Source organism: Ischnura elegans, chromosome 12, assembly GCF_921293095.1.
Source record: "Ischnura elegans chromosome 12, ioIscEleg1.1, whole genome shotgun sequence".
Classification (NCBI taxonomy): domain Eukaryota; kingdom Metazoa; phylum Arthropoda; class Insecta; order Odonata; family Coenagrionidae; genus Ischnura; species Ischnura elegans.
The window spans coordinates 55,391,136-55,403,947 of NC_060257.1; the positions used below are offsets into that span (position 1 = coordinate 55,391,136).

The 12,812-nt window shown below is 38.0% G+C and overlaps 1 protein-coding gene across 1 annotated transcript in view; it reads right to left on the reverse strand.

Moving 5' to 3' along the window:
- LOC124168953 (dynein axonemal heavy chain 7) overlaps positions 1–12,812 on the reverse strand; it is a 133,320-nt gene that overhangs the window by 13,844 nt on the left and 106,664 nt on the right. The window contains exons 49-51 of the mRNA XM_046547370.1: positions 9,477–9,696; positions 8,393–8,552; positions 7,883–8,049 (exon numbers count right to left, since the gene is read on the reverse strand). Of these exons, the coding sequence (XP_046403326.1) occupies positions 7,883–8,049; positions 8,393–8,552; positions 9,477–9,696 (547 nt within the window). The remainder of the gene's footprint in view (positions 1–7,882; positions 8,050–8,392; positions 8,553–9,476; positions 9,697–12,812) is intronic.

Consider the following 12,812-nt stretch of genomic DNA (forward strand, 5'->3'; position numbering starts at 1 on the left):
CATGCAAACATAGTGGGTAGGGCTGTTCACATGATACATTGGCAGGTATGAGTTAATGCCTAATTATTGTGGACCAAAAGGGAACATGTGCAAATGCATGAATGAAATTGGACCAGGCTACGAGGGTTGTACCAAAAGTAAGGTTCCCATATTTTTTACAAGTACAAAACTTTGTTTATTTATATTAATTTTCATATCGTTGAAAAGCTTACACTTTTGATTATTTTTCAACGTAGTCTGAATTTTTTTTACACACTTTTAAAGACAGTGTTCCAGCTTTTCTATCCCTAAGTTGAAGAAGTCTCCCGCCAACCCGTTGAGGAAGTGTGCGACCTCTGCTCGGACTTCATTGTCGCTCTTGAAGCGTTTGCCACCTAAGAGTTTTGTTTCGGGGACATAATGAAATACCCACGCTCCATCTCCGGTGACGATAGAGACCAACAACTCCTCCCCACCCCTTAAATTGTTGAAGAAATTTGCGAGCACACTCAAGGCTTTGCTGCATGTGTCTGTCAGTCAGCATACGGGGGACCCAGCAAGCACACATCTTGCAATAACCCAAGGTTTCTGTTAAAGTTCTTTCAATTGTGCTGTGGGAAGCTCCAGGAATGCGTTTAACAAGTTCACGGACAGTGAGCCTCCGATCTTTGAGCAGCTCACTGTTGATCTTCTGGACAATCCAAAACCGGCGCTCTTCCACTCCGTTCTTCATCTTGAACTTCGATGCGACCCTCGGCAAAAGCCGTGCAACATTTGCGGACGAGCTGAAAGGACATGCACTCTTCACCATAAAGTTCAGTCAGTTGCTGATGAATCTCCAATGGCGGTAACTTCCTTGAAAGGAAAAATCGGATTACTGCTCGATCCTCACAATTGGTGGTAACGGGGATCATCACTTTCATTGTTGACGGTTGCTAAGCCAATAATGAGCGACAAAGTGAATCGCGGACTGGCGGACTCAAGAGTAGGGGAACCACTGCGCACGGCAATGTTGTGGAATTTTGCCTATCACCTTAGCTCAACATTGTAGCTCATTGGGAACCTTACTTTTGGTACAACCCTCGTATATTTTCTGTTCATAAATTTGCACCAGTTGGGTTGTTCCACAGTGTATTTTGGCGTTCATTCTGGAATTTTGACATCTAACCCTTTTAGTGCTATCCCTCTTCCTGGGGTACAGTCGAAAAATGTGGAGGGTATTTTAATAAAATGTAGCAACTAGGAAAAATAAACATCATACAGTTAATTTTTTAGATATCTTTAAGCGGTTTTTTTTTAATTAATGAGATTAAATTGGACAATAATCACAATATTTTTATACGTTTACTGATATATAAGTTTTTTTATTTCAATGTCCTCAAATTTAACAACAAATACTTGAAAGCCGATATACCGGCGTGCCGCACTTTTCAGCCGAGCGGTATAAGCCGATATATTGGCGCGCCACACTAAAAGGGTTAAGCATTAACTTGTACCAACTAATGTATCAAATAAATAGGCCCTAAGATTCTCTATGAGAATAGTGGCACAAGTTAAGTGAAATCTGGAAATTACATACATATATTGTATCATCAACAATTTAATTTTAAGGGCACAAAATATGTATGTCAGAGATTTTAAGAAAATATCAAGAAAGGCTCTTATGATTAAAAATAAGTTGTTATTCATAAAAAAATGAGATTAAACAACGTTAGTTAAAATGAAAAATGGTACCAATATCAGGGAAAATATGTTATAGCAAGATAATCAGCAGCATGGCAGAGTGTGTAAATCATTTTAAGACAACTGGATATATTTTGCATATTAAAACTACAAGGTTATTTTTAACAATTAATACACATGTGACTCACACAAAGCCTTTGCTATAGGAGAAGAAGCCTATTAAAGTAAATCAAAAAGCAATACTTCTTAACAAGCTATTAATAATAGATAATTTGATTCATTTCCCTACCACAATACATACATGTATCATTATTGAGCTGTGCGCCATTGTCAAAAAGGGCTGAGGAAATGGATTTGAATTAGAGTAAGGCAAGATAGTTTAACATTATTCTAAGCTTTAAGTTTACGGAATATTTCAAAGGCTTCACATATGCACCTAGAAATGAGGAAAGAAGCCCATAAAAAAATTAGGCCAGTTAAATGCTTTACACCTTTGTTAAGAAAGCATCAAGGTTATATGGAAGATATTTAAACTTATGTATTTACAAAAAGGATAAGAAAAATTTTGAAACAAGGGCATAAGAAATTTCAATACATATTATCTTCAATCATAATTATGCACTTACCACAAGATCCTTTGTTGCCATAAAATGAAATAAACATTTAATTAAAATTATGCACAGGTAAAATTAGATCTGCAGTAATATTCTATACAGACTGTCCCAAGTGTCGTGTGTCATTTTTGACCTGTAATTTTAGTAACTTTCCGTAGAGCTATGTTCATGAAAATTGGCATACTTATGGGGAAAGGTCCTAAGTTTTGTTGAGTGCAAGCAAAATTTACAATTTTGACCTTTTGACCTCACAATGTGGGCCCAAACCAAAATTTTGAATTAGTCTTATGGGGTTTCAATGTTAAAAAAATGGAGATAGAAAAAAGTCTGAATTTCATTTACCAAGATGTCAATTCTTAGGTTTTCAGACACTAGGAAACCGAAAATAACACTTTTGTTCACGAAAATTCAACCGTTGACCCAGTAAGGTCACATTCAAGGTCATAAGGGTGGCAAAAATAATAGCATACCATCAAAGGTGTCGGTCCATGGGTTTTAAAGGGTGCCCAAGTCACTGGTATTGTCCAAATACTCGTCTTATCCACTATTTGACCTCCAAGGGTAATACTGAGGTCAAAGGTCATAGGGGTAAGCGTTGGGCCATCGTGACAACCAACGTGTCGAACCATAGGTTTTAAAGGGTGCTTAAGTCAGTTTTGCAGTTCATTTATCAGTGTTGTTGATTTGTTGACCTTTGGAGGTCACAATGGGGGTCACGGGTCATAGCTGTAAACGTAGGGTCATCGTGATAACCAACGTGTCGAACCATAGGTTTTAAAGGGTGATTACAGGCATCCCCCGAGTTACGTATGCCTCGACTTACGTAAATCCGTACTTACGTAAGTGATAACCGTATTTCAAGTGATTATGTTAATTTTCGAATATGAGCGCGATGAAGTAGATATTCGCTCGTATACCCAATGGCTGAAAAAATATCGAATATTTATCGAGTTTTATACGTGATAAACAAAACAAAGTGACCCATTTTTATCATTCCCCGAAGGAATTTTCATTAATTTCTGTAGAAAAATTGTTTATAAACCCCAAGTCACCAATCAACGTGAAAATTTGCAGTTCTAGGAAGTGTGTACGATACAGCTTGTTACAAAGCATACACACCCGAACTCCTACTTTCAACAATTTAAAAATTGTATCCTTAAGTTTGGACATTTCCATCTGTGGAATTAAAAGAAAATAAGATTCGAGCAGAAATATTTATTGCGGAAAGGAATTGGTTAGCACCCACGTAAAGGCATTGAAATTTTGAATGTTGGCGAAGAACGCTGCGAAAAAGTGAAGAAAAAGTTGACACACGATAATAATTGCGTACTTGTTTACATGTTTCCGGCGACTGTGTCACCGTGTTGTATTTTGCAAAGATTTTAAGCTGCATTATCTCGTTCTCTCATATTGTGTGCCAATATAAATGAATACTGCGTTATTGAAAGCTTTTCCCCACTAACTTTGTTGCAAGTTAATGACGGAGTTGGCTGAATAAAAGCTCACTTTTTATTAGCTTCGTGCATTGGAAATACTCTTCGATGTTTCCAGCGAAGTAAATATTGAAATGATGATATTTTCACGTCATTTTATTGAGATGTATGTATGGAAGTATGTTTGCCTGCGTGAAAGATTGTTTGTGCGTGTGAATGTATGTGAGAATATATGATTTACTGGTATTTTTTGTGTGTTATTTGCTCGTAATCCTCGACACCCCTCCTACGTCTATTAACTGTGACAATGAAACCACCAGATTCATCAGTCAACGTAATATATAAAAGGCAGAAGATATAATGATTAAAGGTAGGTGGACAATGCAAAGTATGCGCCCTTAGATCGCAGTATTACATTATGAATCAATTTAAGTATTCAGTTCAGTAATATAGCGTTGAGATAATGTAATTTCACGAATCCACACGATCGGTCAATTTCGGGGAATAATGTTACGCATTTTGATTGGCAGTGCTCGAGAGGAACTCTCAGACTATATTAATGTTTATCGATTTTTTTATCTAATAACGTAGCAATACGCGGAAGAGTTCATGAATATCGCAGTGAATTGAATGAAACTACTCCGAGAATTTACCGCGCATATCTCCAAAATCTTTGAAGCACTAATGCAGAATGTTCGACTTACGTAAATTTCGACTTACGCAGAGTCTGCCGGAACGCATCCCTTACGTAACTCGGGGGATGCCTGTACGTCACTTTTGCAGTTCATTTATCAGTATTGTTGATTTTTTGACCTCCGAAGGTCACAATGGGGGTCAAGGGTCATAGATGTAAACGTAGGGCCATCGTGACAACCAACGTGTCGAACCATAGGTTTTAAAGGGTGATTACGTCATTTTTGCAGTTCATTTATCAGTATTGTTGATTTTTTGACCTCCGAAGGTCACAATGGGGGTCAAGGGTCATAAAGGCATGATTTGATATATCAAGGAAACTAATGTCTCCAACCAAAGGGTTGCCAAGTGAGGTGTGTAGTGCACATATTATCCATTTTGTTTAGTCGTTAACCTCCTGAGGTCATAAGGTGCTCAACATTCACGGAGGTGTGCGCAAAAATATCCAGGAAATCAACCCGCTAACTAAGTCTATTCATATAGGCAACCAGAAAAATATTAACTTTCACCCAAAAACTTAATACATTTAATTTGAGTACCATAGATGAGACAATATTATAGCTAAGCATGTTTTTCACCAAACAATTAGAGTAATGATATGCAAAAATATATTATTCATTTACCACAAATAGTATTAATACTTTATTCAGTAAAACAATTCACACCTGAAATTTGATCAGATTTGCAGAAACATAAATTTTGCAGAGTTACGGAAAAACCTCTATACAACAGCCCCCATACAGGAAAATTTTAGGGAAGCCTCCCTAGGGAAGTCGAGGTCACAACCCAGTTCTGGACTCTTTCAATGGGCAATGCATACAAGAAAACCTTCTGCAATGAACTTCTCTTGTTGCACCTTCGGCATGTCAACATAAATGAAATGTTGTAGATTTAAAAATGGACTATATTTAGTTTTTTTTTGATTTCGTCATTACAACTGTTTTTGAATTGTTCGTATGGTGTGGAGTAGGCACCTTACACCGACTGTCGCTCTCTTGTGACTGCTGCCTGTGCAGTCATCCCTTTCATAACACTGTCTCTCCTTTCCCCTTCCGAGGCACTCCTTACAATACAACCCCCTGCCCGGGCACCCCAAACGGGGTCCATCCCCTTCTGGGGCACCACTCAGTCACTCACGTCCATTTCCAACCATTCATTGCTGTAATATCTCTAATTACAAAAACTTCATGTCACAAAGTCTGCGATAGGGCCATAACAGAAAAAGTAAGCTTCTATAACAATTTTTTGGAAAATTTTGTAATTTGCATTCACAGGTAATTACTTCCATCAATATTGACGTTATAGGCAAGGAGAAGGATCGGAGCAGAAGGCATAGCAACTTAACCCCTCTGCCCCATGCTTCATTTTCTAGGATGCCTTGATGGTACACCACTCCTCTCAACAAGCAACTTATCTGAGGTCTGGTAGGCATAGGCAAGTGGTTTTTTTATTCCACATTAATTTTTAATGAATGATTAAATGGATCGACCGGGTAAGTAATGACAAAAAGCTATGTAGAGTGGGAGAAAAGAGAGCTCCTCTAAAATCCTTAAGGAGAAGACAGTACAACTTAGTTTGCCACATTATGAGACATGATGGCCTGATAAAAACAATTGTAAAAAAACAGGTGGAAGAAAAGAGGGTCAAGACAAAGCCGTGAACTGTGGCGCCGACTTCATGGGGCCTGAGGGGTCCCGAGCCCCCTCAAAGATTCGTCTGGGGGGGCAGAGCCCCCTCAATAATTCAAGAAAATAATTAAGTTATATAATGCTTTGTGAAATCACCAAAATATATTGGCAATTTTTATTTCCCATGATTGACGATAGTTACCTTTTAAATAAATTCAACAATGTGTGTTGAAACAAATAATTATAAGGTTAAGTAGGTTAACTGAATCAAGTGGTGTGAATCATGGTTGTGTTTCGGTGCTGCGACACACTTTGAATTTAACCTCTTCCCGGGGCAAGACCTCCGATATGGGCCCCCCCCAATAATTTTTATAAGTCGGCGCCCCTGGCCGTGAATGAGTTACATTGGGCAGGTTATAAATGCAAAGTAGAAGGAATACATCACTATGAAAAGGCCAGCAGATAGGAGAGAGGAATGGAGAGCTGCGTCAAACCAATCTTAGGATTATAGACAAATAATGATGATGATGACGACAATTTTTAAACATAGTTTGTTCAGCCGGTGAAATAAAAACTTTAATTGAAGAATTACCTTTAAGATTAATGTTTGTTCAATTTTTCCAAAAGTTACGGTTAAAGGCCCCAATGTAATGATAGCCACGGTATTTTATGGTAAACACTAACGATTGTTTATCTTCACTACAGGACAGGTATTTTTTATGGTAAATCAAATATAATTTAAAGAACGATTAACATCAGGAATTCATAATCGATACCCCCTGTGAACATGCAACTCCCACACCACATCCACACCATAATGCCCGACAGTGTAGTAGTGATTTCTATGGTCTAAACAAATTCATTGCATGGAGGCTTTTCTGAACACACTTCAACTCAAAACGTTAAAATCTTCAATAAAGTAAAATATCATAACTCAAAAATGTTAATAGTTGATTAAAAAAATACTTACATAACGCCCCTGATATGCATTTGGAGGAAAAGAAATGCAAGTTAAATATACACGCGAACAACATTGAGTAAATTTCATAAAATAGTACATACAGTAGTTGTGAGAAGAACAATCAAATATGATGACTGCATTATACTTCAACATTCAACTACATATAAACAATGCATATATACATCCAATATTCACAAATAACCATCAACATACAGTGAGTCCTCGTTCTACGTCACCCCGTTTAACGTCATTTTGCGATAACGTCACGAAAATTTTGAGACCGTCATTCGTTTATCGCAACTACGCTTCGCGATAACGTCAAGTCTTTTAAATTTCGTGCGAAAAAAAGGCGAAGCGGCGGGCGTTGCAGGTTGTTCGTTTTGTGGGCGGTAGTACAGTCAGTCTAAGCAAAGTGTAAAACGGTGTGTTTATTCTTAATTGCGATTACGGTTTCAGCAAAAATTTCTGCAAAATGAATCCTTGCGTAGGTGCGCAAGGTTTTACTTGACATAATGGTTTTCAGGAACCTAAAAAGTGATTTCAAGGCATTTTTCCGTGTAGAACTCAGAGTTTTTGTCGTCACTTTTTTCGCCGAGCCGGAATTGTTAGGTCTAGGAGCCGATATTCACTTTTTACATTGTTTCTTATGGGATATTATGCGTCGATTAACGTCATTTCGTTTATCATCACATTTTTCAGGAACGGTAAGTGATGTTAAACGAGGACTCACTGTATAAGGCATCTGTTTAAACACTCTCACCATTGCCAAAGTTTTCAAGGCTGGCAAGGCCATTTATTTTTAAATTGATACCACCAACTCTTGATAATTTGGTCAAATCACTCGGATTGTAGTAAAAAATCAAAGTAAAAATTGAAGTGGAAAGTACCAACCTGAGTAAGCAGTAATCCACTGAAGAGAAGTTCTGTTTCCTGCTGATCCTTGGTTATGTCTGCATTAGAATGAAAACCAAAGACCTCTGGAGGGGTATAAAGGGGCAGCTCCCGAGCATGATCAAGAAATTGGTTATGAGTTGTGGCATCTGGAACGTTGTAAATTCCTAGATGAAAAGAAAATGAACATTTACATCACAACCAGGAACAGAATCAGAATAAAATTTTAGGGGAGAGTCAAGAATTGGGTCGTGGGACCATGCAATACCCCCCTAGGAGAGAGGGGCATTCTCCTTATAATTTTTTTCAAAGAGCTATGGTCTACAATACATGCAACTTCTCTCTACAAAAACTATTAAACAAATAAAAATTTTAAAATTTTGAAAAAATTTGGGGGGAGTCTTCATGACCCCTGTCTTCCCCCTGAAATCCGACCCTGACCTAAACTAAATAACTCCTTTCATTGCCTTACACAACGGGAGGGTAATAAATAGTAAAAATATGGCAAACCCGTAGAGTCAAAGTAGTAATTAGGACCATCTTCAACGATTTCATTGCAATAGAATTTGGATAGGATGGTGACCAAAGTTCTGCGATCCCAATCATCAGTAACTCGGCCTCCATAGTTACATTCACCGGTCAAATATCTCAAAGCAACTAATGGAGGTTCCTGTGAATGGAGTAAATTTAAAATATAAATTAATGATTGTCATTAAATCTCTTAAATTTGGGCAATTCCACATCTATGTGACCAAAAAAATAAGCAAATTTACCCTTAAGGTAATCAATTCTGAGAAAGACTGGCATAATTATCTTCATTAGGAGGCAAAATAAAAATCCAAAAGCTGTTTTGTAAAATGAGCAACCAGTTGCAAGATACATACCTATTTAAATGTTGCAAATAATAATTTTACCAAGGAGTTTCATTCTGGCTCTAAAAATGCCATTAGATTTTTCTCTTTCATCCATTTCTGTTAATAAGAAATAGTTGGAGCACCAGCCCCTGAATTTACTCTAAGTAAGCCAATAACTATTAGATGGATGATTATAGATGTGAGTTTTCATTTTCCCTGACTTTTTTCTGACTTTCCAAAAATATAAAACATTCATTTTTAATTTATGAGAGATAACTTCAGGCTTAACTGTTTGAAAAATTTCCACTGTGGAAAATAAAAGAATAAACTTTGCAAGGTTCACTAATATATTTATTTATTACAATTGATAGTTCGAAATGTTCCTCGACAAGGTAAATAACACAAAAATACCCCAGGTTGGGCAGAATCATAGGACACAAAAAAAGATAAAAAACACTCACAGTGCTAAATTTTCGGTGACACCTTACCACCTTCTTCAGAGTTAGGTAGGAGAATTTCCCCTTCCCTCAGCTATCTATCATCCTTTATCTACAGTCTCCTACCTAACTCTGAGGAAGTTGGTAATGTTCCACGGAAAATTTAGTACTGTGAGTGTTCTTTATCTTGTTTTGTGTCCTGTGATTCTGCCCAACCTGGGGTATTTTTATGTTATTTATAACAATTAATTTACTAACATTAAATTTATTTTTAAGGCTGTTTTTTAATGAAAAAATTCTTACCGTATACTGATTAAGATACATGCGCAGCTGTCTTACACTTATTCGCAGGTCAGTTTCATTGAATTCATAGGGGATATTCCAGCCCAGGGCACCAAATTTTCTTCTTTCTTGAATGAGAGCATGAAAGAAGCACAACCCATACAATAGAAGTTTAAACGCTCTGGGTTGAGAGCACCCTTCGAAAAAGTCTGGGCTTGAAATCGGGTCACTCATGAAGGACCTTGAAAGAATAAGGATACAAACAATTATTCTCTATTCATTTTATCTTTGCGGGTCAGCTGGTGTGGCTAAAGCCAGTTGGGGTTGAGGTGAGGGAAAGTTTCTCGACTCGTGACTTTCCCTTTCCCAATCAGCCGATAGTTATTGTGCGCGCCGATTCTGCAGTTCTGCGAAACTGAACTAGTATCTCGGAATACGCTGGAAAGGTTTAAGGACTAGTATTCTGTGGTTGAGATAATCGAAATATTTTCACTTAATTATAAAAGAACTTGGTATATTCGTGGTATAAAGATACAAATTGACAAAGCAATACAACAAAGAGCTTTTTCACATGTGGCCGGATCGACGCCTTCTCCTTGGAGTAGTCGAGGCCACAGGTAAGTCTCTCGCTCCGCACAACCTTATCCACGGAGCGATCGTAAGCGAGTGAGAGCTGCTCAGTCAGTCTGTCGTCGAGCAGCATGTGACGTGGCTCGAACAGTTGCACAGCGATATTCGAACAGTTATCATCGCCTCAGTCAGTCGCTCTCATAATTTGCATAAGTCGCATAATAAATTACATAAGAACACACAAAACTAACACATAACATACATACATTCATTCTTAATATTTACTGTTCAGGATATTTATCAATGCTATAAAAGGCATCGTCAAGGAGAAAAGACTTTAATTGGCTTTTAAATTTTGCTGATTCTGAGATACTTTTAAGCTTTGGAGGCAGATGATTACAAAACTCGATTGTTTCTGGCTTTACTTTGTGAAAATCCATTCTGAACAATAAAAAGTTATGGTACTTATTCACACGATTTATTCAATACGACCGGTTTCGTCGCAGAGGCGACATCATCAGGTACAGAAATCGTTATAATAACAGTTATTTTGTTGTTGTTTATCTGGTTGCTATTACGCGTTGGTAGGGGAGGGTTGTGTTGGGGTTGGAGCGTTACTCAGCTTCAGGGGAATTTCCAAGAGGGGGGAATAGTTCACAAAAATATTTTCATTTGCTAAAATTCCATTCTTGATGTGCTTCCTAATCTCCTACTCCTCCAAGCAGTCCATTCTTCTTCCCTTTTTCTCAAGGTGGAGAATTTCCGGAACAAAATCGCTCCTGTGGTCACTCTCCCATAGATATTCCCCTCTTGGAAATTCCCCTGAAGCTGAGTAACGCTCCAACCCCAACACAACCCTCCCCTACCAACGCGTAATAGCAACCAGATAAACAACAACAAAATAACTGTTATTTAACGATTTCTGTACCTGATGATGTCGCCTCTGCGACGAAACCGGTCGTATTGAATGAATCGTGAGAAAAAGTACCATAGCTTTTTATTGTTCAGATGATTACAAATTTGAGCACAGGTAAAATGTGGCCCATTTTTGCTAAAACTGGAGTTGAAACTCAATAGATGAACAGCCCTTTTGTCTCGGGTGTCATGAGAGTGGAAGGAGTGATAACCCTTTCACAGTCACCTACTTGTGCAGTTTTATCCTCTTTACCCGTCCCTAGTCTATCCCTTCTCCGACTTCAATCAGACATCAAATTCATTTATAATACCCTTAACTCCCACTTCGACAGTCCTGACATTGTTTCCTTCCTCAACATTAGAGTACCTTCCCGCCACACCCGATCTACGAGGGTTGTACCAAAAGTAAGGTTCCCAATGAGCTACAGTGTTGAGCGAAGGTGATAGGTTATATCCCACTACATTGCCGTGCACAGTGGTTCCCCTACTCTCGAGTCCGCCAGTCCGCAATTCACTTTGTCGCTCATTATTGGCTTAGCAACTGTCAACAATGAAAGCGATTATTCCCGTTCCTGCCAAGTGTGAGGATCGAGCAGTAATTCGATTTTTCCGTATGCTGACTGACGGACACATGCAGCAACGCCTTGACTGTGCTCGCAAATTTCTTCACCAATATTAGGGGGGGGGGAGTTCTTGGTCTCTATTGTCACCGGAGATGAAGCGTGGGTATTTCATTATATCCCTGAAGCAAAACTCATATGTGGCAAACGCTTCAAGAGCGACGATGAAGTCCGAGCAGAGGTCGCACACTTCCTCAACGGGTTGGCGGGAGACTTCTTCAACTTAGGGATAGAAAATCCAGATCACTGTCTTTAGAATTGCGTCGAAAAAAATGGAGACTACGTTGAAAAATAGGCAAAAGTGTAAGCTTTTCAGCGATGTGAAAATCAATATAAATAAACAAAGTTTTGTACTTGTAAAAAATATGGGAACCTTACTTTTGGTACAACCCTCGTACTTCTTTACTCCACATTCCTACACCCAGGCTATCTGTAATTAAGCGCTCACTTTTCCATAGGCTTTCCTTTTTAATAAATACTCTACCCCGTGATATTGATGCGTTTGGTCTGACACTAAAAAATTTTACTCATCGGGCATTAACATATTTATCGCATAAATGACTAGATAGCCAGATAAATGTTTGTTTTTCTTTTTTATTCTATTTAAATTTGTAACAAATAATTATTCTTTAATTATTTAATATTTGTTGTTATAAGTGCACTTTAAATTGGCAGTATTTCTGTATGTGTACCTCTTTATTAAAATAAAATAAAAATAAATAAAAAAGAGCCCATTACATTTGTCAGCTACCACACTGAGTGAGGCACCATTAGTGAAAGGTATACTTGAAGACATGCAAGGAGAACGTGAGCATTTTGGCAAAAATGCTCCATGAGTAGATTCAAGATTTTAAGTCGATGGAGGTCTGAGAGCGACTGACTGAGGCCATGACTACTATCTGCTGATTGGGAAAGGGAAAGTCACGAGTCTCTAATGAATGTATTAACTAAATATTGACGAGATCTTCTTGCAATTTTGCAGTGAACTTAAGATCTCTACCGTCAGCATAAATAGTGGCAACTTTGGTAATCTCATTGAAGTATGCAGTGGATGACAGCATACTTTGAAGCCAACTGGAGAATCCTATATGGCAATACTCCTGGTTAATTCCAATAATGTATCAACAAAATACTGACAAGTTCTTCCCACAATCTCAATTAATCAATGAAAACTCATGGATGTTAATCCAATCATTTAATGTAAAGAACTGGAGAATCCTCCATTGCAATACTCTTGGTTGATTCTATAGTA